General features: G+C 33.9%; 1 protein-coding gene across 1 annotated transcript in view; it reads left to right on the top strand.

The window, feature by feature from the left end:
- Positions 1–13,268: 13,268 nt before the first annotated feature.
- Positions 13,269–24,118, top strand: part of LOC106463191 (methyltransferase-like protein 14 homolog) — a 23,551-nt gene continuing 12,701 nt past the window's right edge. Inside the window, exons 1-5 of the mRNA XM_022390637.1 lie at positions 13,269–13,448; positions 15,934–16,016; positions 18,158–18,245; positions 21,222–21,299; positions 22,518–22,568. Coding sequence (XP_022246345.1) covers positions 13,392–13,448; positions 15,934–16,016; positions 18,158–18,245; positions 21,222–21,299; positions 22,518–22,568 — 357 coding nt within the window. The 5' untranslated portion in view covers positions 13,269–13,391. The remainder of the gene's footprint in view (positions 13,449–15,933; positions 16,017–18,157; positions 18,246–21,221; positions 21,300–22,517; positions 22,569–24,118) is intronic.

Below are 24,118 nucleotides of genomic sequence, written 5' to 3'. Positions count from 1 at the left end.
GTATATTACACACACACACACTATATATATATATATATATATACACATTATATGTGCAAATATATTTGTTTGTAATCAAGCACAAAGCTACACAATGGGCCATTTGTGCTCTGCCCACCACGGGTATCAAAACCCGGATTCTAGTGTTGTAAGTCCGCAGACATGCCACTGTGGGGCGATAAAAGAAGTTTGCTTTGTCTTGTCTTGAACATTGGATCGTTTTAATTTTTCAAGCTATTTTCAGATTGCATTTAGATTGCTGTATAAATACTTGAATCCAACTCTGTTTAAATTCACTTACTTTTTCTGCATTGAATTAATACATGCATGCTATTAAAATACACCAGGTCCTACATAATTCTGATGTATTACAGTGTATTTAATGCCTGGATCTTTTTCACGTTCACTACATACAGTGCAATACATCAACAACACTGCCAGGTCTACATATATTTGCTATAAAGTCGTCCCGAATCATAAATAAACTTTTAACTCATTGTGTGTTTTTTGTACATTAAATACCAGGATCCGAGTTAGTTATTAAAATAAGTTATCAATGTTTTGCACAATCTACATTTGCTGCTAAAACACTACTGATCCTTCGTGGTTTCAAAGTATTGCTCATGTACTATTTCTGCATTTATTTTACAGATTTTCGTTGAAGTTTATGATAAAAGTTTGAGCCTATAGCTCAGTTTTAACAAATTCAGTTCACCATTAACGCTGTGATATCTATCTATTTGTTACTGAACTTTATACACAATTTATTTTTGAAATTATTTCTGTACCTATATTAATGTCTTGCAAATGTATTTGATGGATTTAGCTCATCTTCACTTACTTTTCAACGTTTAAAGACGTTAGTGTTTATACCCACACTTGACGGCCAGAGGGTGCCACATGTATGTCGACCTTAAGGGGGAGAGGTAGAGACAATGATGTTACCAGAGACGATGACGACCACAGGGCGCCTGGCTAGGCCGCCATGACAAACGGACATGACGTCAGAGACGATGACGTTCACGAAGTGGAATCACAATCATGATGATTTCATCATAGATGTATCAACGTGTGTCAAACTATAATCAATGGCTGGATTTAATTATGTTCTACAACTAATACAGTTGTTTTATGTATCAAATACTTCACTAATTCATAAGTTCTATATTTAATCATACTTTTTTATCTTTCCTGACCTTTTATATGTAAATCACTTATCGTACAGAAAAGGATGCTTATTTAACATGCAAACTTATGACAATCTTATTGTTTCACTAGTTATCCATATACCTATCTTCTTGACAAAATATTTCAATTTCTGGTTTCTTATGATAAAGGATAAGAAAATACACAACCAATTTTGATTTAACATACTGATTATAGTTTAAGTTTCTATACTTAAGTACACTTTTTACAGTTATTGTCCTGAAAAGAATGCTTGTTTAAATATCATGCACTTTCACTGGTTTGTCTTTATGCTATCCATTGAACTATGCTCTTGACAAAATATGTCATTTCACTTATGTACTTTTTACAGTGTTTCTGTGGGCCAAAGATGTTATCATTACGAAGAATAGTGTTACTATAGACAGACAGTGGACACCTGCTGTTTCACTTTCACAAGTCAACAAGACAGCTATTATAGCATGTATCTCTTTTTATTGTCCATTATTTAAAAGAGGTTATTATTATAACCAATAATTTACTTTACATACCTATATCATTCTGAATTGTTTGTTTTTGAATTTCGTGCAAAGCTACACGAGGGCTATCTGCGCTAGCCTTCCCTAATTTAGCAGTGTAAGACTAGAGGGAAGGCAGCTAGTCATCACCACCCACTGCCAACTCTTGGGCTACTCTTTTACCAACGAATAGTGGGATTGACCGTCACATTATAATGTCCCCACGGCTGAAAGGGCGAGCATGTTTGGTGTGATGGGGGATTTGAACCCGCGACCCTCAGATGTCTGCATTAGGGTTTAGCTGCGGGGTCTGGAAGGGGCTTCCAGTTGTCCGAGGCTGATTAGATCTATGGCTAATATATCCTCCATGTGTAAAAGACAATAGATCATCCTTTAATATATTTAATTCGCTTTGAAATTTACTAATGTTTTCCATTTGCACTTATTGCCACTGTTGTTGACATTCCTGTAGTTGCTGCTGACTTTCCTGCAACTGTTGGAGACTTTCTTCCTGTTTCCTTTCTTGTTCTAGTTGCCACTGCTGTAATCTCTCTTCTTGTTTCTTTTCTCGTACTTGTTTCTTTTCTTTTTCCTCCAACAACTGCTGTAATTTCTCTTCTTGTTTCTTTTCTTTTTCCTCCAACAACTGCTGTAATTTCTCTTCTTGTTTCTTTTCTTTTTCCTCCAACAACTTCAGAAGAATATCTTCAGTATGATCCTCATTTGAAATATATTCTGTTTATTTTGTATAATACTAATGGCCCAGTGAAGTAGTAATTGGAGAATATTTAAATGTTCAATCATATGACTGCATAAATAAAACAAATATCTAGGACACTCACCAAAATGAGTTGTATAGAGATAATGATCACATGATTGTACAATTTGAAAATATTTACCACACACTATACATTCGTGACCCATGTCTGTAGGGATGTTTCTCTATTATTGTTATCCACATATATAATCCAGGTCAAAGGAACTCTCTAAGAAGTGAGTCCAAAGGGTAAAACACTGTGACTAATAGTTTCACCTTTGTTCGTTAGTCACATGACCAATACTTGAGAAAAAGAAGTAATGCGTTTGTTTCTACAAAACTGATAGACAAACCAGAGATTCTATTTCGTATCTTTCTAGTTTCTTACGATAGAACTGATAAAAATACATACATTTTATAAATCCAAAATGTTTATTGTTTATTTTTACAGAATATACCTTACAATCAAAATAAGCTGCTATGTTCACTATACTTTAACTCCGACAATGAAGAACAGATTTTGTACGTCACAAAGCTTAACAGTCAGTAAAACAAAATTATCTATTCGTGTACTTTACATAACAATACGGAAAACTGTAAGTACATTCATGAAATTCTCTATATTTGATGGTACAATAGGAAATAATTTTCTGATTCTAAGTTACTACTTTCTGTTTTTGATCTGTTTTTTCGTTTGAATTTAACTTTACGAATATAACACGCCAAGATCTATATATAATCTAACTTCTTGAAGGTGTGTTTGTTTAGACACGTAAAGAAATAACAGTATTGTACGTCATCTTACAATTTGAGCTATGTTATTCAAGTTTATCCAACGGGTAAATTCCTCTGACAAGTTGACAGCTCAGTAACATTTGATGTTTACAAATAATCCAAAATGAAGTGTGCATGAATTATAAATAATGGATTGGCAAGATTTACTTAACTTTCATACAAGTCTGGTACATTACAGTTAGGGTATATTTTCTACCCAGTTAGACTCACTTACTGACCTTTGTTTATTAGTCACATGACCACTAGTTGAGAAATGATCCATTCTCTATCATGTATTGTTTGTTTTGAATTTCGTGCAAAGCTACACGAGGGCTATCTGTGCTAGCTGTCCCTAATTTAGCAGTGAAAGACTAGAGGGAAGGCAGCTAGTCATCACCACCCACCGCCAACTCTTGGGCTACTCTTTTAACAACGAAGAGTGGGATTGACCGTCACATTATAATGCCTCTATGGCTGAAAGACGAGCATGTTTGGTGGGACTTGGATTCGAACCCGTGATCTGCAGATTGCGAGTCGAGCGCCCTAACCATCTGGCCATGCCAGGCCTTCTCTATAATGAAATCAGTTTATAAAGAGCATTCCTATAAATTCACATAAAAAAATTCACCAATGTGATTACATTCATATCTCTAGTCTTGCACTTTACATAACGATGTAGAAAGCTAAACGTACATTTATGTATTTGATAGTACATTAGGAAATTATTTTGTTTCTAAGTTACTCCTCTCTTTTTTTCGATCTAGAACTCACATAACTGCCATTTAAAACTGCCATTGTTTACGGAATAATTACCGGAGCTAAAAATAAATTTATCTTGTGTGTATTTGTGAATGTGCTTTAAATTTTTTAAAGGGTAATGTTCCCATGATGAACATACAAAAGCAAAAATTTAGATGACACAAATCATTATTGAGAGAGTTGGCTGTCAAGAATGCATCAGTTAAACAGAAAAGAAACTTGCTAATATAAAAAGGAGGGTTTTTACAGTTACATGTAGCACCAACACCTTCATTATTTGGTGGTTTGGCAGGACGGACTATTGGTAAAGCTGTTGGAGTCTAAAAATATGGCAAAACTAATGGTTTTCGTTCCTGAAGAACTGGTACATTACCTTTATCACCCAAAAGTGTATGAAAGACTGGTACATAAAGTATTAAACTCTATAGATAACAATATGAATTTAGTCATATAAAATGATACATTATCCGTAGACGATAAAGATGATAAACCAACTGTAACAAGATCATCAGACCTTTCATTCACAAGCCATGGAACCCATTAAAATTTAAATGGAATAACCGACTCATGAAAATTTAGAGATCGTCGACAGTATTCCTCAGAAATATAAAAATAAAGCTGAAATTCTATTAAACTTGATGCGGTCCAGTGGGGATCTAACATGGAATGATTGTGGAGAATTAGTGATAGTGGAAGATACGACCGAAACAGTAATATAATCGACTTAATCAACGACGTGCTACGAAAACGAAAGAATTTTAACCATACAGAGTGGAAAGAATTTGCAGAACGGTTCTCAGATATGAATATTCCCCAAAAAGTTGATGGAAATGTAGACAGATGGATGTATTTTAAAAAAGGCCTAAAATACTGTATCTAAATGGGATCATTTTAAATAAAATAATATTACATTGTTCATTCACTTGTGTTTTGACTGTCGTTATGGGCTGTTGCCAGCCTTTTAAGCTTAGTAATATCTTGAGTCATCTAAGACTTAATATCTTCTGCTGTAAAGTCCAAATAATTACTACTGTTAGAGACAAAGTTGGTGGTAAAAAACTAAATAAAAATAGACGGTGTAGAAAATAATGTCTAATAAAACTCTACAATCTATTTATTATGACCTTATACATTCTGCTACTTTTGGCAGAGTACAGCCTTTAATTAAATCTATGAAAGCTCTAGGTAAATCCGTCACTTTAAAACAGGTTAAAGACTGGTTAAGTCGTCAGGATACATACACTGTACACAAACCAGTAAGATATAAGTTTCAAGAAACCGAGTAATCATTTCAGGGATCGATGAACAATGGCAGGCTGATTTGGTGAAACTCTCTAACCTGAGTCAATATAACAATTAGTTTAAGTATTTACTCACGTGTATCAACGTGTTTTTTAAATATGCATGGGTTGTTCCACACAAGGATAAGAAAGGCGCAACACTTGTAAAATCTTTCAAACAGTTTCTAAAACAAGATTGAAAACCCTGTAAACTTCAAACCAACGATGGAACAAATTTACAATTTACTAATCTCTGTTTCAATGCTATCTCAAGGAACAAAACATTTACTTGTTTACTACGCATAACAAAACAAAAGTGTCTATAGTAGAAGGATTTAACTGTACTCTTAAAATTAGAGTGTGACACTACTTTACTGATCGTGGAACTTATAACTATAAAACTGTACTGAAACATCTGTTCAGTGCCTATAATCAATCGTATCATTGCAGCATTAAAATGAGACCAATAGACGTTAACACTCTAATCAGTCTGTGGTGTGGAAAACACATTACAAACCACCCACTAAAGTCAAATTTCAGTTCAAAATAAACGATCAAGTACATATTAGCAAAATGAAGCAACAATTTAAGAAAGGTTATATGCTTGGATGGACAGACGAAATATTTACAATTTACCAAAGAATAGAAAGAAATTTACCAATTTATAAAGTGTGAGACTATCTTAGAGAAAAATTAAATCAAACATTTTACGAATCTGAACTACAAAGAATTATAAAGTCTCTCAATGACGTCCACTGTAGAAAAAAAAATTAAGTGAACAAGGAAGGGGTAAAAACAAACAATATTTTGTAAAATGGAAAGGATATCCTAATAGATTTAATAGCCCGATCTGTCAATGAGATCTGAATCACCTGCTGTCATAAAATGATATTCATAACTCTATCACTCATTATTCAACATGGATCAGTTGTATGTGACATTACTTAATAACAGTTCTATGAATTATTTTGCTAATTATACTCTGACGAACCATATCACTCATCTTCTGAGATCTACCAGCTTTGAAGGTTCGTGGGAAGTGGCCTTGGTCGAATTACAGTATCTGATGGTACAGGATGGTTATTTTACTTTTCAGGCTCTCACTCCGCTACCATAATAAATGATATTAGACCAGACCGTTACAAAGAACCTGAAGATTTAATTAGAATCTTAAACCAAATAGAAAAATCACTTCCAAAACCCGAAAATGAACTTATATTTACTTAAGATTCGTTCACCCAAAAAGTAAGCGTGAATATAACACTCGATCTTTTACAATCAGTGATAGTTGGATATGATAATAATCACACGATATTTAGCTAACTATAACTCATATACTGTTAATATGCATGGTGGATTTTATTCACGCTATGTTTACTCAGCTATCGTGGAACTTAGTATTGTTGGTGATGTGTATGTTTCTTTGGTACAAATCTTCAAGTTAAAAGTCAGGATGGAAACATGATCACTGAAACATTTACAAATCCCCAATACAAAGCCATTTCTAAACAAAGTTTTCAGACTATTGAGATCGATATAAAGGACGACATTGACTGACGTATTTCATTTGAACAAGGGAGAGTGATTGTAACTCTTCATCTTTATAGTTGTAAGAGTAGCTTACTATCACGAATCAGCCGTCTATGACGCCTATTACAATTACCAAGTGAGCAACAGTTTACCTTATTATGCTGGTAGTCAATGGCAATGGGGACACAGATTGGGAGACGTTTTGAGGAACTTATTTCATTTACTTATACCATTCCTGAAAAAAGAAGCATTAGCTTTAGGAAAACAAGCTGTTCAGTCAGGCATAAGTTTAGCATCAGATGTCATACAAAGAAAACCTTTTGTTGATGCTGGAAAATGATGAGCAATACAAGAAACTCAGAACCTGGCTGGGGATATTCTGCCTAATAAAAAGAAAAAACAGAAAGGTCTCGTGTTCAGAATAGCTAAAACCAAAATACAAAGAACATTGTCTCCAGACTTTTTCGAGTAATCATGACTCTCCTACCACATAAAAAGTCCCGTAAGTGTACAAAGTTTGAGTTAGAATAATTTTCTCTCCTTCCCATACAAACCGTGATTGATAAAGGTTAGTGGACCGAATATTACCCTCTATCTTCAGTGACCGACAGAGGACCCATAGAATTTTCTATATCGGGATCAGGAGATGAATATTTAGATCTGGCACAATTATATCTTCATGTAAAGGCAAAAATTGTCAAGCCTTACGGGACTGATAAAAAAAGGAAGAAGATAACCTTGCTGCATTCTCCATTTTCTCAAGTGAATGTACACTTAAATCACTAGTTAATTTTTTCATCTCAATCTTTACGTGTATAAGGCCTCCATAGAAACTTTACTGAGTTATAGTGGAGAACTTAAGATAAGTCATTTTACATTGTTTTGATGAACTCGATTTTAATGATGGTGAGAATCAAAGACCAACACATAAATACATATGGCAGTCCAAGAGTTGACATGATTGACCATCTAGATATCTTTTTACAGAACAAGTTCTTAACTAACGGTGTAAGTGTAAAACACCGACTCATACAAAGTAAAGATTCGTTTTGTAGCATATCAAACGATGAATCGGGATTCAAAAATGCACTATATAGTGTGCAAATCGTTTTCAATTTCTCAGAGAAACTTACAAGCATCTATCCACAATGCGTTTTAGGTCAAGTACCTACAAGTCTTGTTATAGGATGTGTTGATAATGATGCATTAAACGGATTTTGGAAGAAAAATCCATACAGTTTCAAACATTACAGCATCAATTTCGTGCCAATCGACGTGGGTGGAAAACAAATTTACCTTTACAGCCCGAATTTGATCTGAACTGTATGCACGATGCTATGAGACATTATTTAGTGGAACAGGAAAACAGATTCAAGATCAAGGAATTGATATAGGATATACGCTATTTACATTTGATCTCACACCCAATCTATCAGCTGGAGATTCATACTTTAACTTGGTGAAACAAGAACACTTCCGAATTGAAATACGTTTTGGTAGTGCCTTACCCAACACTATAAATATCTTAATCAGTCTAGAAACATTATATCTCATAACTAAGAAGCTATGAACACTTTAGAAATGTATTTGATACTTTCCCAAGACCTGTGTATGTGAAAGAAGTTTGGAGGTGTGTTTACCAGTGATCAACTACCTGATCATGCAGACAAACAATTATACTTCGTCAGTCTGAATCCGAGTCATAAAACTAGGGTCTGTATTTACTTTGACTGAGATGAGAAACGAAAATATTTTGATCCATTAGGACTGCCTCCACATAACCTCAACATAAGAAAATTCACCAAGAACTGTCGAATATGAACTTACAACAAAAAAGTACTGCAAGGAACGTATTCGTCTGTGTGTGGACAATACTGTATATATATATTATACTTATTATCATTGTCTATATGTGTTAAAATGCAAAATCTAATCTACACTTGGATCCCACAAAGATATTAATGAGATGTTTGTTCATGATTTTGTTGCAAAACATTTTCATGTAAATACGTGTAAATATAATCCATGGTGTCCTATTAAACATATGGACAGATTCGACAGCGTCCAATAACACAGAAATACACTCTGTAATACACTGCAGCTAAAACAGAGTCCAAGCAACTCTCACGCACAACCTAGATTTATTTTGCTTTATTTTATGCTTATTACATGTCAAAAATCCATCATATACTTGAAATTATGCAGCAAATATTTACTAATGTAGTCTCACCCTGTTGGGGCTGTGGTTGCTTGACTCATTCAGGAAACAGAATACCTAGCTTCCTGATTCGCCAGTTCTTCAGAGCGTTGAGTAAAGTAAATTAAAGAAATAATAATAAATGACTGGTGTTGAAATAAATGAATAAGTTTGTGTTATTCAAACTTTTCCTAGTTCTTATTTGTAAATGATTTAACTAACATTTAAAAAAATTACAATTCACCATCTTAATCTAGTTCACATCATAATAGTTGTTGTTCACGCAATTTGCTACTATAAACAGTGTCTCAACCATTACCGTGTCTGTTGTATCTGAGTCGACCTGCCAGGCATGGCTATATGGTAAAGGCGCTTGACTCGCAATCTGAGAGTCGCGGGTCCGGATCGCCCTTTCAGCCGTGGGGGCGTTATAATGTGACGATCAATTTCACTATTCGTTGGTAAAAGAGTAGCCCAAGAGTTGGCGGTGGATGGTGATGGCTAGCTGCTTTCCCTCTAGTCTTTCATTGCTAAATTAGGGACGGCTCGTTTAGCTTAGCACGAAATTCAAAACAAACCGAGTCGATATGATGAGCAATGGTATTATGCGAAATGCCTCATCGGTACCGAATGTAGCAGATATAGTGGGGTTGGCATACACGTCTTATTAACTTTCAATTACAAGTTCTTAGAGTACTATATAGCATTAAATCTGGCGGATCCGGATTATATTTCTTCCACTTTCGAAAGATGATCTAGCTCTTGTCTATGTGCCCTATAAGGAGCTTGTGAACATGGATTTTGTGTCGCCTAAAACCACGTGAATTATCTTGTTAATAGATCTAAGAGAGTTTCAGACTTTATCTGGAATAAGTCACTGCATTTTTGGATTATTTCAGGTAAACATTTTCATTTTCTTCACTGTCTCTGGTATGCGAATGGAGAAGCCTATTATTTTCTCATTAGAATAATGTCTTCTCTTATTTCTTTGACGTGGTTTAACACCATAGGTTTCATTTTCTTGAAACGCTAAAATTTCTTTTGGGCTATATTTCTAAAGCCCCAAAAATTTAAATACGGGAATAAATACTTTTATTTTCTTTGTATCCTTAAACAACATTTGGTAATTATTTAGATACATTTACCTTAAACAAATTTATAGAGTAAAAAAACAAACAAAACAACATACGTGGTGTTCAGTCATATACAAATCATATTTAGTGTTGCCAAATCCCGCGAGAAAAATAAGCAGTACTGCCATTCAAAACAAGTATCATTGACTTTAGAAACAAGCAGCACTGCCTTTAGAAACACGTAGCACTGACTTAAGAAACACGTAGCCCTGACTTTCAAAATTGCTGTTTTATGACTTATCCTCAATTTGCGGGCCAGAAAAATTCATGATTGTGGGTGTGTTTTTTAATTGAGCAGGAGTGGGGATAGGATGATTCTAAAATTATAATAATGTGAAGTCTGTTCATTGATCCACTCCTATAAGCATTTTATTGGTGTTGAAGTAGGCTATTACAAAAAAGCCCAAATAAACGAATAGAACAAGCCCCCCTCCCCCCCAAAAAAAAAACAACAACAACAGAATCCTTGACTTCAAAGCGACTTACAAGAATGCTATTAAAACATTCTGCACAATTCTGCTTATTTTAAGCGGGCTTGGCTTTTCTGGTTTAAATTATACACCTTACGACAGAAAGTATTTAAACAAAACTAAACAACTTCAGGTCACAATCGTTGTAATTTATAGAAAATGTATTAGTAAGCAAATTCCTAAAATCTCAAATTTAAGAGGTTCTATCGATAACGTTAGTTCAATACCAGGTAGTGTAGTAGTGTGGGAGTTGTGACTTAGGTTGTTATGGTTACTATAGATTCTCATAGTCAGAAGCTATAGGTTAGCACTATTACAGTGGTTAGCTTGATTTCAGTTATTTGTGTATGAAAAAGTATTGGTTCCTAAAGGCATGACCTAATCTTTCCACATTAAAATCAAGCTTTGTTTGCCTAACAATTAGTAGTAGTGAAAGACTCGTGTGCATGTTAATAATAATCATATTAGGTGTAGTCATTGCTAGGCAACAACACAAAGAGGAACACAAATGTATACTGGCCAAGTGTAGGTTCTAGATGAAGTCTACTGGACAGGGGATATTACAGGGTGATTGAGAGACATTTTATACAGGCAATATAAAAGTGTATTCTTATGCCTGTAGAAATGGCACTTGACTGGAGCAATAATTTGGACACTTCATTTCTAAAATCTACGTTTACAGAAGAATGTGGTTGTAATTGTGCCATAACAACTTTCAAATCTACACTTCTAATTAAACTTCTGAAAGGTCAGAAATCAGGTTCGCTAAGTATTTTTGGTCTTGTTTTTTTTATATATAAAACGAAATTATTGACCATCGCGACTACCTTTTTTCAACTGAATTTACAAGAAGTCTTGCTACATTCATCTCATTCCTGACCACCTTATATCTCATGATGAAAGGCATTTACCAGTTTAGCACGTTCAATGACATTGGGAGTGTCTAGTATTCTCGATTACTCTTTGGGTTGACCTGACCTTTCTATGGCTGGATAGGAGCCTATGAAAATGTGTTTCTGGCCAATATATCTGCCATGAAGGTTTTTTCAGAAACTTTGTACACTTTAGCCCTTGAATCAGAAGAGCAAACTGGCCTACCACCATCATAGGCCATTTCTCCAGTTTCAGAGCCACCAGCAGTCGTGCCACTATGGTCAGAGAACTTCCACTAGAACATAGCCTGCTTAGTACATAGCCAGTGCATTGCATTCCACAAGTAGAAACACCACCCAAGATTAAATGTATCTGGACTGGGAATTACTTTTCAAGTGTTGAGTACACACCTGCATCTCAAATTTCTACATTTAAGTGAAAATAATAATTCTAACTATATATCCACATTTTATTTTAAAAGTAGTTTAGAACTGATATTGTATCATTTTGTAGCATTTAGAACTTTTTTAGTGGAAATTCAACCTTCTAATGAACCTGTAGAGACTACTTCCAAAGGATCATCAAGGATAGAGTCATTAGTGGTTTCACTTGGACTCCTACCCAGGAAGAATTCCTCCTCCAACGACAGGATAGCCAATGACAACAAGGGACAAAATTTCAACCCATCTGTATACTATTTGTCTAAGAAAAGAAAACCACCAAAAGACTTGGTGAATAGACAGGTTAGCATAGTGTTTCATTTTTCGTGCCCCCCTTTCCAGTGGCTCAGCAGTAAGTCTGTAGGCTTATGAAACCAAAAATTGGGTTCAGATATCTATGGTGGACAAAGCATAGATGGTTCATAGTGTGGCTTTGCGCTTAACAACAAACAAACCAATATATTTTTTGTATTATGATTGTTCGAGGGACTTCACAATCCAAGAAGGGAGCAGCATTGTAAGCTATATTTTTAATGTTGTAATTAAGATGTTAGCTAGAGGAAATTGCGTGTCGTGATAACGAGGTTATGCTCAAAAAGCTTAGGCCTAGAAAATCCTAAAAACGTCAGATTCTCTCGTAAGTTCAGGGGTGTGCTATAAATACGAGGTCAGTAAAGCTTCAAGAGGATTATAGAACTGGTTCGAAGAAAACAGAATTGTTTTCTACCCGTCAGAGTTAATCAATCAATCTGTTTTTCGTTTCAGCTATGAAATGGTACAAGTATTTATTTGTTTGTTTGTAATTAAGCACAAAGATACATAATGGGCTATCTGTACCCTTCCCACCAAGGGTATCGAAACCAGGTTATTAGCGTTGTAAATCCGCAGAAATACTGCTGTGCCACTGGGTGGTTTGTGTGTATGTGTGCTATTTTTTTTTTTTTATAGCAAAGCCACATCGAGCTATCTGCTGTGTCCACCAAAAGAAATCCAAATCCTGATTTTAGCGTTGTAAATCCGAAGACTTACCGCTGTCCCACCGGGGGATTGCCACAGAGGAGCTGGTACAAGTAAGTTTATTCTTTATTTTTATGTCGTATAGTTAGCATATCTGGCCACAAGTTCCCCGGTGTTCAAGCTTGTAGCTATGTTAATTTAGAAATAAACTAATTTGCTGTCGTTCACGTGGACTGGATTTTGAATTATTTTCACGACAATTTGGAAGAACCCATTTAACGAAACAACAACATTATGGCAATACTGTAGCACAGTGTGCCTAAAAAAACAACAACAAAAAAACAAAAACACTTAATGTCTGAAGTTTTACTATTTTATCATAGAGGGCACTAAGAGTCGTCCTCGAATTTGGCGTTTGTTAACTTACTGAAAATTGACATAGGCTTAGAGCATGGTGTTGTACTTGCAGGCTAATATTTTTTTATAGTTATTATAAAATAATCTTTTGTTTGCGACACAGATTTGGTTGTTTAATAAACATGTTAAAGGTGCTTAAAGAGAGGTCTCAAAAAAGAAGACTTCTATTGGCACAACAGGTATCCTAATCTAAGTTGCACTCTTAGAAATTAAACTTATAATTATTAATATATAGTTTTCGACTAGCGAGTCCTACCCCTGCTATTATTACTATATAAATAAAGTTTGATCTATGTATGACTAAATAGTAGTAGTACTATATACTATATAGTAAATTATTAAACAAGACAATAACGCCGTAAATTTTTCGAATACTACAACGGTAACAGTGTAGTATTAACTTGTATTCGTAGTCTTTGTCTTTGGACACCCCCCCCCCTCCCCCCATCTACCCTAATCTAATTCTAAACTGAGGTTTCAAACTACTGTTTCGTAAGACGACTGGTCTCTTACAGTTTTATATCCCTAAATATTTCAAAACCACAAAAAGAAAACATTTCAACAAGAAAAAATTGGATGTCACCATACTATTTTTATTTTAACAATTATTTGGAAAATGTATGTAAGTAGAGTGTAAGTGATTGAAAATGAAAGAGGAACAAAATTATGAAGAAAAACTAACAGTGAAATATAATGACTATTTCCTCTTTGAGAACAATCTTATTAATATATTCCAGTTCCAAATAAAAGAAAAATATAGGTTACCAGACTGTAAAGCAAACTATGGGATTTAGTTTTCAAGCATACAGGCTGGTTGGAGACAGTTGTAATAACATCTAATTTTTTACATTCAGTTTGGTCTACTTGGTGGGCCATAAGACTCAGTTTCATAGTCCTGAGAATTATCGCAATATGGTATGATTGTGAACTGCTGCAGTTGCTTTTAAAGACATTTAGTTATTCTCACATTGTTCTCTAACAATCACTGTTGGTATTAGACTTTTAGTACTATAATTAGTGTTTTTTAGAAATTGATATATTTAATAAGAAATTTAATAATGTAATTATAACAAACTCTCTCCTTAATAAAGTTCTATTTGAGGTCCTAAAATAATATTAAAGTTTTTATTAAACCAAACTATTCCTAATTGAATAAATAAACAAACAAATCTAGCATGGTAATATTATACAGTAGAAAATGTGATTCGACACATTTAATTATTCAGTTTTAATTACTGCAAAAAATAGGTTACTTTTACTGTACAGATTAGATATAGGTTGGAATTGAAAAAGTTGTGCAGTTTTGAAGATAAATTTTGTCATCTCTTTCATATCAGTATTGCCCAGTACAGAATTTAGATGTAAATATAAGAATGAAAATGAACTTTATGAAACCAAGCTAGGATTTCATTTATTCTCTACAAGCTGAGGTACCAGTCCTTTTTCTGGGTTATGAACTTAAAAAAATGTGTGGGTGGATTGATGCTATGATAAATAACATAAAAATCCTAACTTTCACACAATTTATTTATAACACATTATTACAGTATTCATTATTACATCATCAAAAGTTTTGTATATGCTTTAATAACTCAATGTGTATATACTTAAAACATGGTATGCACTGTGCGATGGTCAGGATGACTTTGTAGGAAAAGGTAGCGACCAAAGTGGTGGTGGTAGGGGTGTTTTCTGTTATCCGCTTTCAGCTTTCAACACCCAGCTATGTTTTTACACAGGGTTACACATGATTAATTAATTGATGATCATTAGCCACAGAAGTGTCTTACATGCTGAAGTTGAAAGGTCATGGGTCAAAGTAGGAAGTGGGTATATCTCGAGACATTTCAGCTAAGTTCATGTATTATTGCAATAGTGGCAGCCTTTTTTTGCCTATTGCATTCGTCTATAGAGAGTGCTAGAGCACTCTCTGAGATATGTGATGTTTGTGTGCCCTCCTCCCACACTATGTATGTTGTGTTATAGAAGATTTAATAAAGTTTGTTTTGTGTGTGTAAGGATGTGATGCTATCTGTGAATGTAGTTATCAAAAATAATAAATGCTCAATAAAAGCAATAATGGGGGTGGAGGGGGTTGTGCCCCCCATTAATGTGCCACTTGTACCAAATTATCATCTCACAAAGCTTGGTTGAGATTGGCCCAGCGACCTAGGAGTAGTTATATAACAAACAGACATACACACAGATTTTTTTGCTTTATATATATAGATTAGATTAAGACTTCAAAGAAAGTAATTTGAATTAATAACACTCAATGTGTCCTAATCAGTGAGTTTTCTCAACAAGCATTAGTCTCTCTACACAAGAACTCTGTGAAGCATATTGATTATTTTGAAACCTAGGCCTTCGCGTTGTGTCAAAGTAGATATATAATATGAAATTGTTTACTGTTGGCTTTGCAGCTGTTTTTGCACTGCATTCAGGACTCTACTAGTCGATACTGATGTACCTCCTTTTTTTTCCAGTTTATGTTTTTATGAACTTACTTAATGTTATGCTACTTCACAATGTCTTTACTGTTTTGCATATAACGACATACTTGATGCATATAAAATGGAATCATGTGAAATTACATAACAGTATTTAATATTTGGATACAGTATTGAATTTATAATGAAGCCTTTCTGTACTTGTTTATTCCAGCTTGGGGCAGGAAGTGTGGACAATCTCAGTATTGTACTTGGAAATCAAGAGGATAAAAGTTTTCAGAATGATAAACAACTAAAGTAAGGTATTTATATCAAAATAAAGTTTGGAGTGAAAAAAAATGTAATTCATTATAACAGCTGTTTATGTGTATTTCTTTTAAGTTGGTCATACAAACTGATAACTTTGTGTCACTAGATTGTACAGTAGGCAGGGGTGTTACTCAAGTTCAAGTAAAAGTAATTTGTCAAAAAGTTACTCAAGTTCAAGTAAAAGTATCCATCCTGAAATTTATTTAAGTTAGAGTAAAAAAGTAGCAAAACTAAAAAGTACACTCATCTGCAGTTCTCTCAAACCCTACATGTATGTTTTGGGCCATGAGGTCTAGAAACAAAATGCAGCATACATTATAGGGGCACGGAATTATTCACAGTATGTTTAAACTTGAACAGTTTATGAAGATATGGCCATTATCTTTGAGAGAAACAACATCGGAGTCAGATATCCTGCACACACAAGTTACTGTGAGAAAAGAGTGACACTTGTGACTTGACCAGCCGCAAAGGGAATAGCAAACCAGCTGATGTAAGCAGTGCATGCGATTGGCTGATTTAAGTTTCTGCGCTTGCCTTACGCTGTGACTGCCTGCCACAAATTTGAGAGTAGTAACGGAATATATAAAATGAAAGGTAGTGGAGTAAAAGTACAAGTAACTCTCCTAAAAATTACTTAAGTTAGAGTAAAAGTATTTGAAAATATAAATACTTTTTAAAAAGTAGATACTGAAAAAAGTTATTTCGTTAACTCTACACCCCTGACAGCAGGTTTTATTTAACTTTGTGCTCATGATAAGGCTATAAAATAATTTTGTGTTAGGCTATGTTAAATGCTCATTTTTATTCTTTAAAAGTGCATAATGATAAAGGATTTAAATCAAACATGATGAGAAATGTATTTGCAGTTGAGTATTTGAAAGTGTTAATGTAACACAGTTTGCTTGAGATCAGATATCTGGGGAGTGAAAGGGTATCCTCACTGGACTGATAGGCTTTCTGTTATCTTGCTTGTTCTTGTGTTCTCAGGTAAGTGAATTACTGTAGGAGGGGTATAGTGTTTCTAGTGGCTTCTGGTTTAGATATTGTGAAAAGCTGTGATCATGCTTAAATTTTGTAGTAGAATTTTAACATGTCCCTCAGGTACCAAGGGTTGTCTTTACACTACAATTTGTTGAATATTAAAAGTAAGTTCAATCCAGAAACTCCCAAAGAGGGTGGTGTTTGATTTATCTTTTCGAGACAAGTTTTTGTTTGTTAAGTGATAAATTTTTAAGTGAAATACAGCATCCTCTAGTATCACTCCTAGCGGGTAGACTTAGTACTAGCTAGTATGGATAAAGCCACATCTCAGCATCATTATTTAAGCAATTGCCAACCTTTTATGCTTTTGCTATCACCTTTTTATGCTTAGCTTTCAATTGAGATACGAACAATTTCATCTATGATTTGGTATGGAAGGTCAAAGCATCACGATAGTCAGCTGTAGGATGAGCAGACAGGACTTTGAAAGCATAATATATTACTCAGCTTGCTGTACAATATCTACCAAGGTGGTTCTAAATAGTTCTTGAATACCTCTGTGTGTCATTTGGAGACTTCCATGTTTCTTGCACTTGGCCGTTAAGTTCATAATGTGCTGACGGATTTCAGTCACCTTACCACTTCAAATCACATTTCTTTATCTCAATGTTAAAAGAGTGTGGGAAATACCTTCTTTCCAGCCAATAACAATGTTCAAAAAATTTCAGTTAAAATTAAGAAAACACTGGATTGAGTAGTAGTTTTTTTTTAATGTCCCCTACTGGCTCATGAGGGGCCTGTTAAAATAATATGTTTAATATAGCTTGAAGACTGTTTTAACTGTTTTACAACAGTTTTCTATTTGTCTTGAAAATTTAAGCTTAAAATTTATAGATAAGATTCTTATATGATAAATACCTGAAACAATGAATTTTTATTTGTAGGTATTTAGTTTGTTGTGCTTATCATTAAGAAAATATTTTTTTTATTTCACGTAAGTGAAAACATGCTTTGGCAGTTTTGATATTAGACATAAATAAAATGCTATAAGTTTAATAGAATGTTGCTTGATATGCTTCAATGTATTCTATGTGTTGTTTATTGTAGGAATTAGAACATTTTGTCCACCTGATTTTTTATTCTAGTACCTTTGCAAGTAAAGAAAATGAAGAACAAGAAAAAGAAACAGATTCAGTAAAAAAACAGAAAACTGATGGTGAAGGTGATTATGAAGTAAGCGATTTTTTAATTATCTTATAGAAATATTTCACAATATTAAAATGTTAGATTTTATTTATTTTGAAAAAGCATTTGAACAGAGGTGGACAGTTAGGTTGTAAACTTTTTCAGTCAAACCTAAATACAAAGTCTATAATGAGTTTGAATGATCAAAATATTTGTTCCAAAACATACATACCTCCGCTGATACTAATAACTATTTCTCGATCTGCATCTTTGCCATCTAACGTTGTGTTCGCTTGCTCCAGTCATTATATACTCCACTCGACTGCTCTCAGCAATATCTAATTTGCAAAACCTTACGCAGGCCCTCACACACCCTCTATGCAGGCACCGTATAAAAGCACTGTATGCTGACAATAAAATCACTTTTTTTCGATAAAGCGCAAGCATTCAGACTAACGTTTTGTGATTTACATTTTCTTAGTTTTCTTTTTCTGATAATCGTGAATTCTTTGTTTTGTTTATTCAGAGATACATTTTGTTGAATTTGTCTTTTCCTACAAATATATTGAACAAAAAAAAAAAAATTGGATATGAATTCTTGTGTAATGGTTTCAATCACTGAGACTACTCAGCTTTCGTCTATTCCCCCTTTGTTATCTAGTAGTGGTCAGGGGTGGGAGTTACTCTCCATGGAAGCTGTCCGTGACATGATTCGGGGCGAGATCGAGTCTTTCATGCAGCCCCAGGGTATCTCTCCGAGAGTGCTGATTTGAATTTGCATTCTGAAACGGGATATTCTGGGGAGAATTTAGACTCCATGTTTCCTCTCCTGAGGACTCATCTGATCAGCCACTTTCTGCTCCTTTTCTCTGCAGTTAGTTACACATGTTTGTGAAGTTTTGGAGATGCAACCAGTTGGTTTTGAGTCTACCCTGATTTGTTTTCCGATCATTATCAAGGGATGACTAACTTTTTCCTCCTTCTCCTGATATTGCTGTGCATGCAGGGAGGTTTACAACACAATTATGTGAGGGTGTCGCTATGCCTCCCCCTCCCTTGTTTATCTGAACAACATGCCTTGGTGTATCATCATCAGGATGATATATAGTTTGACACTCAAAGGTTGGATCTTGAATCTGTTGTTGGATCTATGGGGTGCCAGGTACGAACCTGTTTTCTCTCTTAACAGGTCACAATTTTTGCAGATTTGTTTGACTCTTACTACTGTTTTAAGATACTTCTCTTCCCTTCAGCTTTTGTTTGAAGCATATCACCGATTGCTTCAACAATTTGATGATGAACTGGGCCATTTACTGGTCAATATTATAACACATTTGTCCTCTTCAGGACTTGCCTTGGTGTTGTAGTTACCTTCTCCTACCCTTCGGGATTTACGGGAAGCGCCTTTTCTTCGGCCTTATTTATTTGCTGGAATTTCAGAATCTTTAGAAGCCAGAGTTGATACAGCATGTTTGCCGTCTTTTTTATCACCTTTGGCTGTTCAACCCTATTCTACTTCCACTTGTATTTCTGCATGTTCATCCCCTCGTGTCTCAAGGCCCCCTCCTTCCACTCCTCATTCCATTGGTTCTCTTAATCATTTCTGTCCTTCTTCTCGGGAGATATTTTGTTGGCCAGTCGGTGGGCTTCTCCCAACATGTTCATATCTCATTATCTTCATGTTTTGGTAGTTATCTCTTTGAAGGGACTTCGTATTCCCTCTGTGGCTGTTGCCTACCTCTACTAGATTTTAACAGGGTGGTGAGTAACGTTTTATCTGACTTAAGTTATTGTTCCTTTTTCTTCTATGATCCCTATTAATTTTTTTATGATCTCTGTCCTCACCGGCCTCTCCTCCTTCTCAATGTGGGATTCTAGCTATTAGTGTCAGCAGAGGTATGTATGTTTTGTAAGTTATAATTTTCCTAAACTGAAAATGTATTTCCAAACATACTTACCTTTGCTGACACTCTCCATCCCTTCCTCTCCACCAAGAGCTGATGTTAGTGACCGGAATGGGGTAAGTCTCGAGAAGGTGATTATATTTTCTGCATACAGTGCTTATATACAATACCTGCATAGAGGTTGTGTGAGGGCTGGTATAAAGTTTTGCAAGTTAGATATTTCCGAGGGCAGTCGAGTGGGGTATAAAAGACTGGAGCAAGAGTACACAATTTTAGATGGAAAAGATGAAGATTGAGAAATAGTTAGCTAGCTATAAGTGTCGGCTGAGGTAGGTAGGTTTGGAAATACATTTTCAGATTAGGAAAATGATAACTTTAATTTTTTCACTTAGATTTGCTCTTTTTTTTCTCTTTGATGTCCCAGTTTGGTTTATTCTTTGTATAGTAGTCCTTTACCAGCATTATGCAGTTGCTTTAGATTTACTTGTCAGACATTAATGTACCTGAATACCTAACATATATCCTGAAAATTTACCTCACAAAAGCACTCGAGTTATCAGGTTTCTTGTTTTAAGATTTATCTAATATTTTATTTTTTGTGATTTCTAAGCACCACAAACATAAAACACTTTATTTTAGCTTCATTATTAAATCCTGATACTGCTATAAGTCATCATATAACAGTGGTGAATCAAAGAAAGTGTCAGTAACATTTACATTTATCTATTATCAGTAATGCAGTGTTAATTTTCATTTTGTTGTATTGATTATGTTATTATATTGAGCACAGTTTAGTAATTCTCATCAAAAAATAGTTCCACATTGCAATGATGTGTTTAAAATAGAAATTAAATTTAGTTAGAAGTTTCTAATTGTTTTTTGATTTAAAATCATTTTTATGGCATATTATGAAACTAGTCCTTGTCTCAGAATTGAACATTTTTTTTAGTAACTTGATCCAATAAATTGGCATATGTAGAGGTCGCATCTGGAAATTGTTTGTGCAGTGAAAGATCATTTAATTAAAGGTTTAAGAGAAATTTGGTAGTAAGCTAAATAGAAAAGTGGTTAGTCCTAATAAGTGTGCCCAAGATAGATATATTTACATGTCGTATTTCAGGAGGAATCGGAAAGAAATCTTGATTTTGCAGAGGAAGAAGTTTATACAGGTTCCAGCACATTTTTGAAGGTAAAGATTTAATATTGTTTATTTCCAAATATCCTTGGTATGTTTATTCTCTTTTATTATTCTTGAAGGTAGAATATTTGTTTCAAATATGTTACATCTGATTTTCTTCTATGAGTTTTTCTGTAGATAAAATTAAATTTGATCATGTTTCATCTAAACTCATCCTTTGTTTCTCAACTTTTATGTAATATATATATATGTGTGTGTGTGTATATATATTTGTTTTTACAACAACAGAAGGTTTAGAAGCTGTGTTTCTTTGTACTAAGTATCTGTAATAGTAAATACTTCCGAATTTTCACTGTTCACATTGTAAGAAAACATAAGTTCATTCAAGGAGATTTTCAGAATTTTGACACAATATTTTTTATACACTGAATAAGTTTTAATTTAAATGGAAAATTTATAAATGTTTAACTGTTATTTTACATGTTTGTTTTTAATGCAGTCTCAGTATTTTTCACAATTGTTCATTAAATTTACTGTTATTCATTATTTTATTTTATCTACATTATTTTAAGCATAGATGTTTTGTGACAATTTTTCAATGTATTTTTTTGTAACAAATGAATAAATTCAATAAAATATTGTATTTTTTATTTTACAATATTATAAAATATTGTAGTATGCAAATATTCCTTCAAGATACCAACATGGCTAATTTCAGCTAATAGAATTCTGTTGAGTTTTGGAAGAGTTATATGAATAATGTAAGGCTTCCTTTATTGTTTAGCTTATAATGTGGTAGTAGAAACAGAATTCCTGTCAATCTGATGGCTTGATATAATGCTATTTCTTTGAGTTTTCTTTACAATCATTGATGAATTTTGTCATGGAATTTATTTTTGGTTGTTGGCTTTATTTATCAAAACAGTGCAGTTGTTTCTGTTAAGTGGAAAATTTACAATCTTTCTTGACACTATTATTTTTTTCTATTTGAATGATAAATTTTAAGTTGTATGATGAGCGTTTCTTAAAACAACAGCTGTTTATTTTCGTAACTGTTAAGCTTATTTTTAAGATAAGGAAAGAGTGACTTTTTGGAATGGTGGTGGTAAAGTTTCTTTGTTTTGTTTTTGAGACAGATTGAAGATAAGGCCTAGTGATATAATATAGAATTAATGTGAATAAATGGTATCAAAGGTCAAACTTTTGACAAATCTGATAAGCTAAGTTGGTTTCTGAACAACTTTTTGTTAAGAAGCAGCGATTTCTTTGTTTATGTAGGAAGGTGTAGTGGTAGCTGATGGATCTGTTACTGTTTTGTTGGGAGAAAGAGTAGATTTTCTGGAAAACTACATTTAAGATTCTTTGATAGAATTGTTTGTTTCATGGTTCTCGGTATTATACGTTAACAACCTTCACAGAAGAAAATTGAAAGAAGACACCACTCATTCATAATTAAACTTTCACAAAACATCATACTTGACTTGTTACCTTCTGTATGAAATCGCTATTTCTTCAGTTGGATAATATCTTTGTGAAAACTGTTGAAGTTAAAACCATATCTGCCATTCCTCGACTCAGAACAGGACACCAAGCCATATATGCTTCCTGGCTCGGATAGGACTCCTGAGCCATCTCCGTATCCACAGATAGACCAAATGATGTCGTGGTCTTCTTTGAAGGACGAACAACATCTGCCATTCCACTTGCAAACCTAATTATGTTCTCTTTTCCTTCAATTTTTAATTCGGTCTCTCATTCCAGCATTTTTGCTCCACTATTTTAACCCTTCAGTGACCATCCTTCACAAATCTTTCGCAACAGGCTTAGTATAAAATTAGGGATGGCGAGTGAAATTCAAAACAAACAAAGTTATCTGTCTTGGCTGTGTTTTAGTGGACTAGTATTTTGAAAAATACAGTCACATTTCAGTTATAATACATTATATATGTATATACATTATTTAAAAATAAGTTCTTAAACTTTTTTTCTTAAAACATGGAACAGTAAATAAAGAAGTAAAGTAAACAATTATCTCTTCTAGTTATGACCTTTACTCAATTGCTGCTTGATGTAGGCTGCTAAGCATTTTAAAATTTTGCAGGTGGAGGATATGACAAAATAATTTTTAAGGCTTCACATATGTTGTTGAATAACCAAAAAATCATGACTTACTATATCGATACCATAGAATTTCACTATCATTTATCAAGTTCAGTAAATAAGCTGTATTTGGGTCTAAAAAAGTATGAAATTCCAAGCACAACCTACCTCCTTGAAATCTTGTTTTGAAAGAAGGAGATGGTGTCCTAACACTTGAAAATGGCTAAGAAAGCCACTAAGGGGACATTCTGCGCTATTGATTGGTTATTCATATGTCATATATACAAGTAAGTGTATATAAAGGGCTATTTCCAAAAATGGAAAGAGGTGAGTGGGGACCACTGTGTTTGATTCAGTACATATTGTAGCTTGTTAATATCGGTAATTTGAGTTCCTAATGCATACAAAACTAGCCCCCCCCAGTGGCACAGCAGTATGTCTGCGGACTTACAACTCTAGAATCCGGGTTTCAATACCCTTGGTGGGCAGAGCACAGATAGCCCATTGTGTATCTTTGTGCTTAATTAAAAACAAACAATCATACAAAACTAAACTTTGTATTTGACTTCACAAACATCTAATTTGAACCAGTGCTATATTCAACATACCATGTGACATAAAAATTGATGTTTAAGTGTTTTTTAATATTAACTTTTATATTAAGAAATTGAATAATGTATAATACTAAAATTTGAATTATAATCTACAGTTTGATATCAAACGTATTGATATAAATTTATAAAACAGTAGTTCAATAAAATTTTTAATGGAAGTCAACA

The sequence above is a fragment of the Limulus polyphemus genome, unplaced genomic scaffold, assembly GCF_000517525.1.
Source record: "Limulus polyphemus unplaced genomic scaffold, Limulus_polyphemus-2.1.2 Scaffold1345, whole genome shotgun sequence".
Taxonomy (NCBI): Eukaryota; Metazoa; Arthropoda; class Merostomata; order Xiphosura; family Limulidae; genus Limulus; species Limulus polyphemus.
Note: the sequence above shows the minus strand (reverse complement) of the source record. Positions and strands in the feature narration are given on the sequence as shown.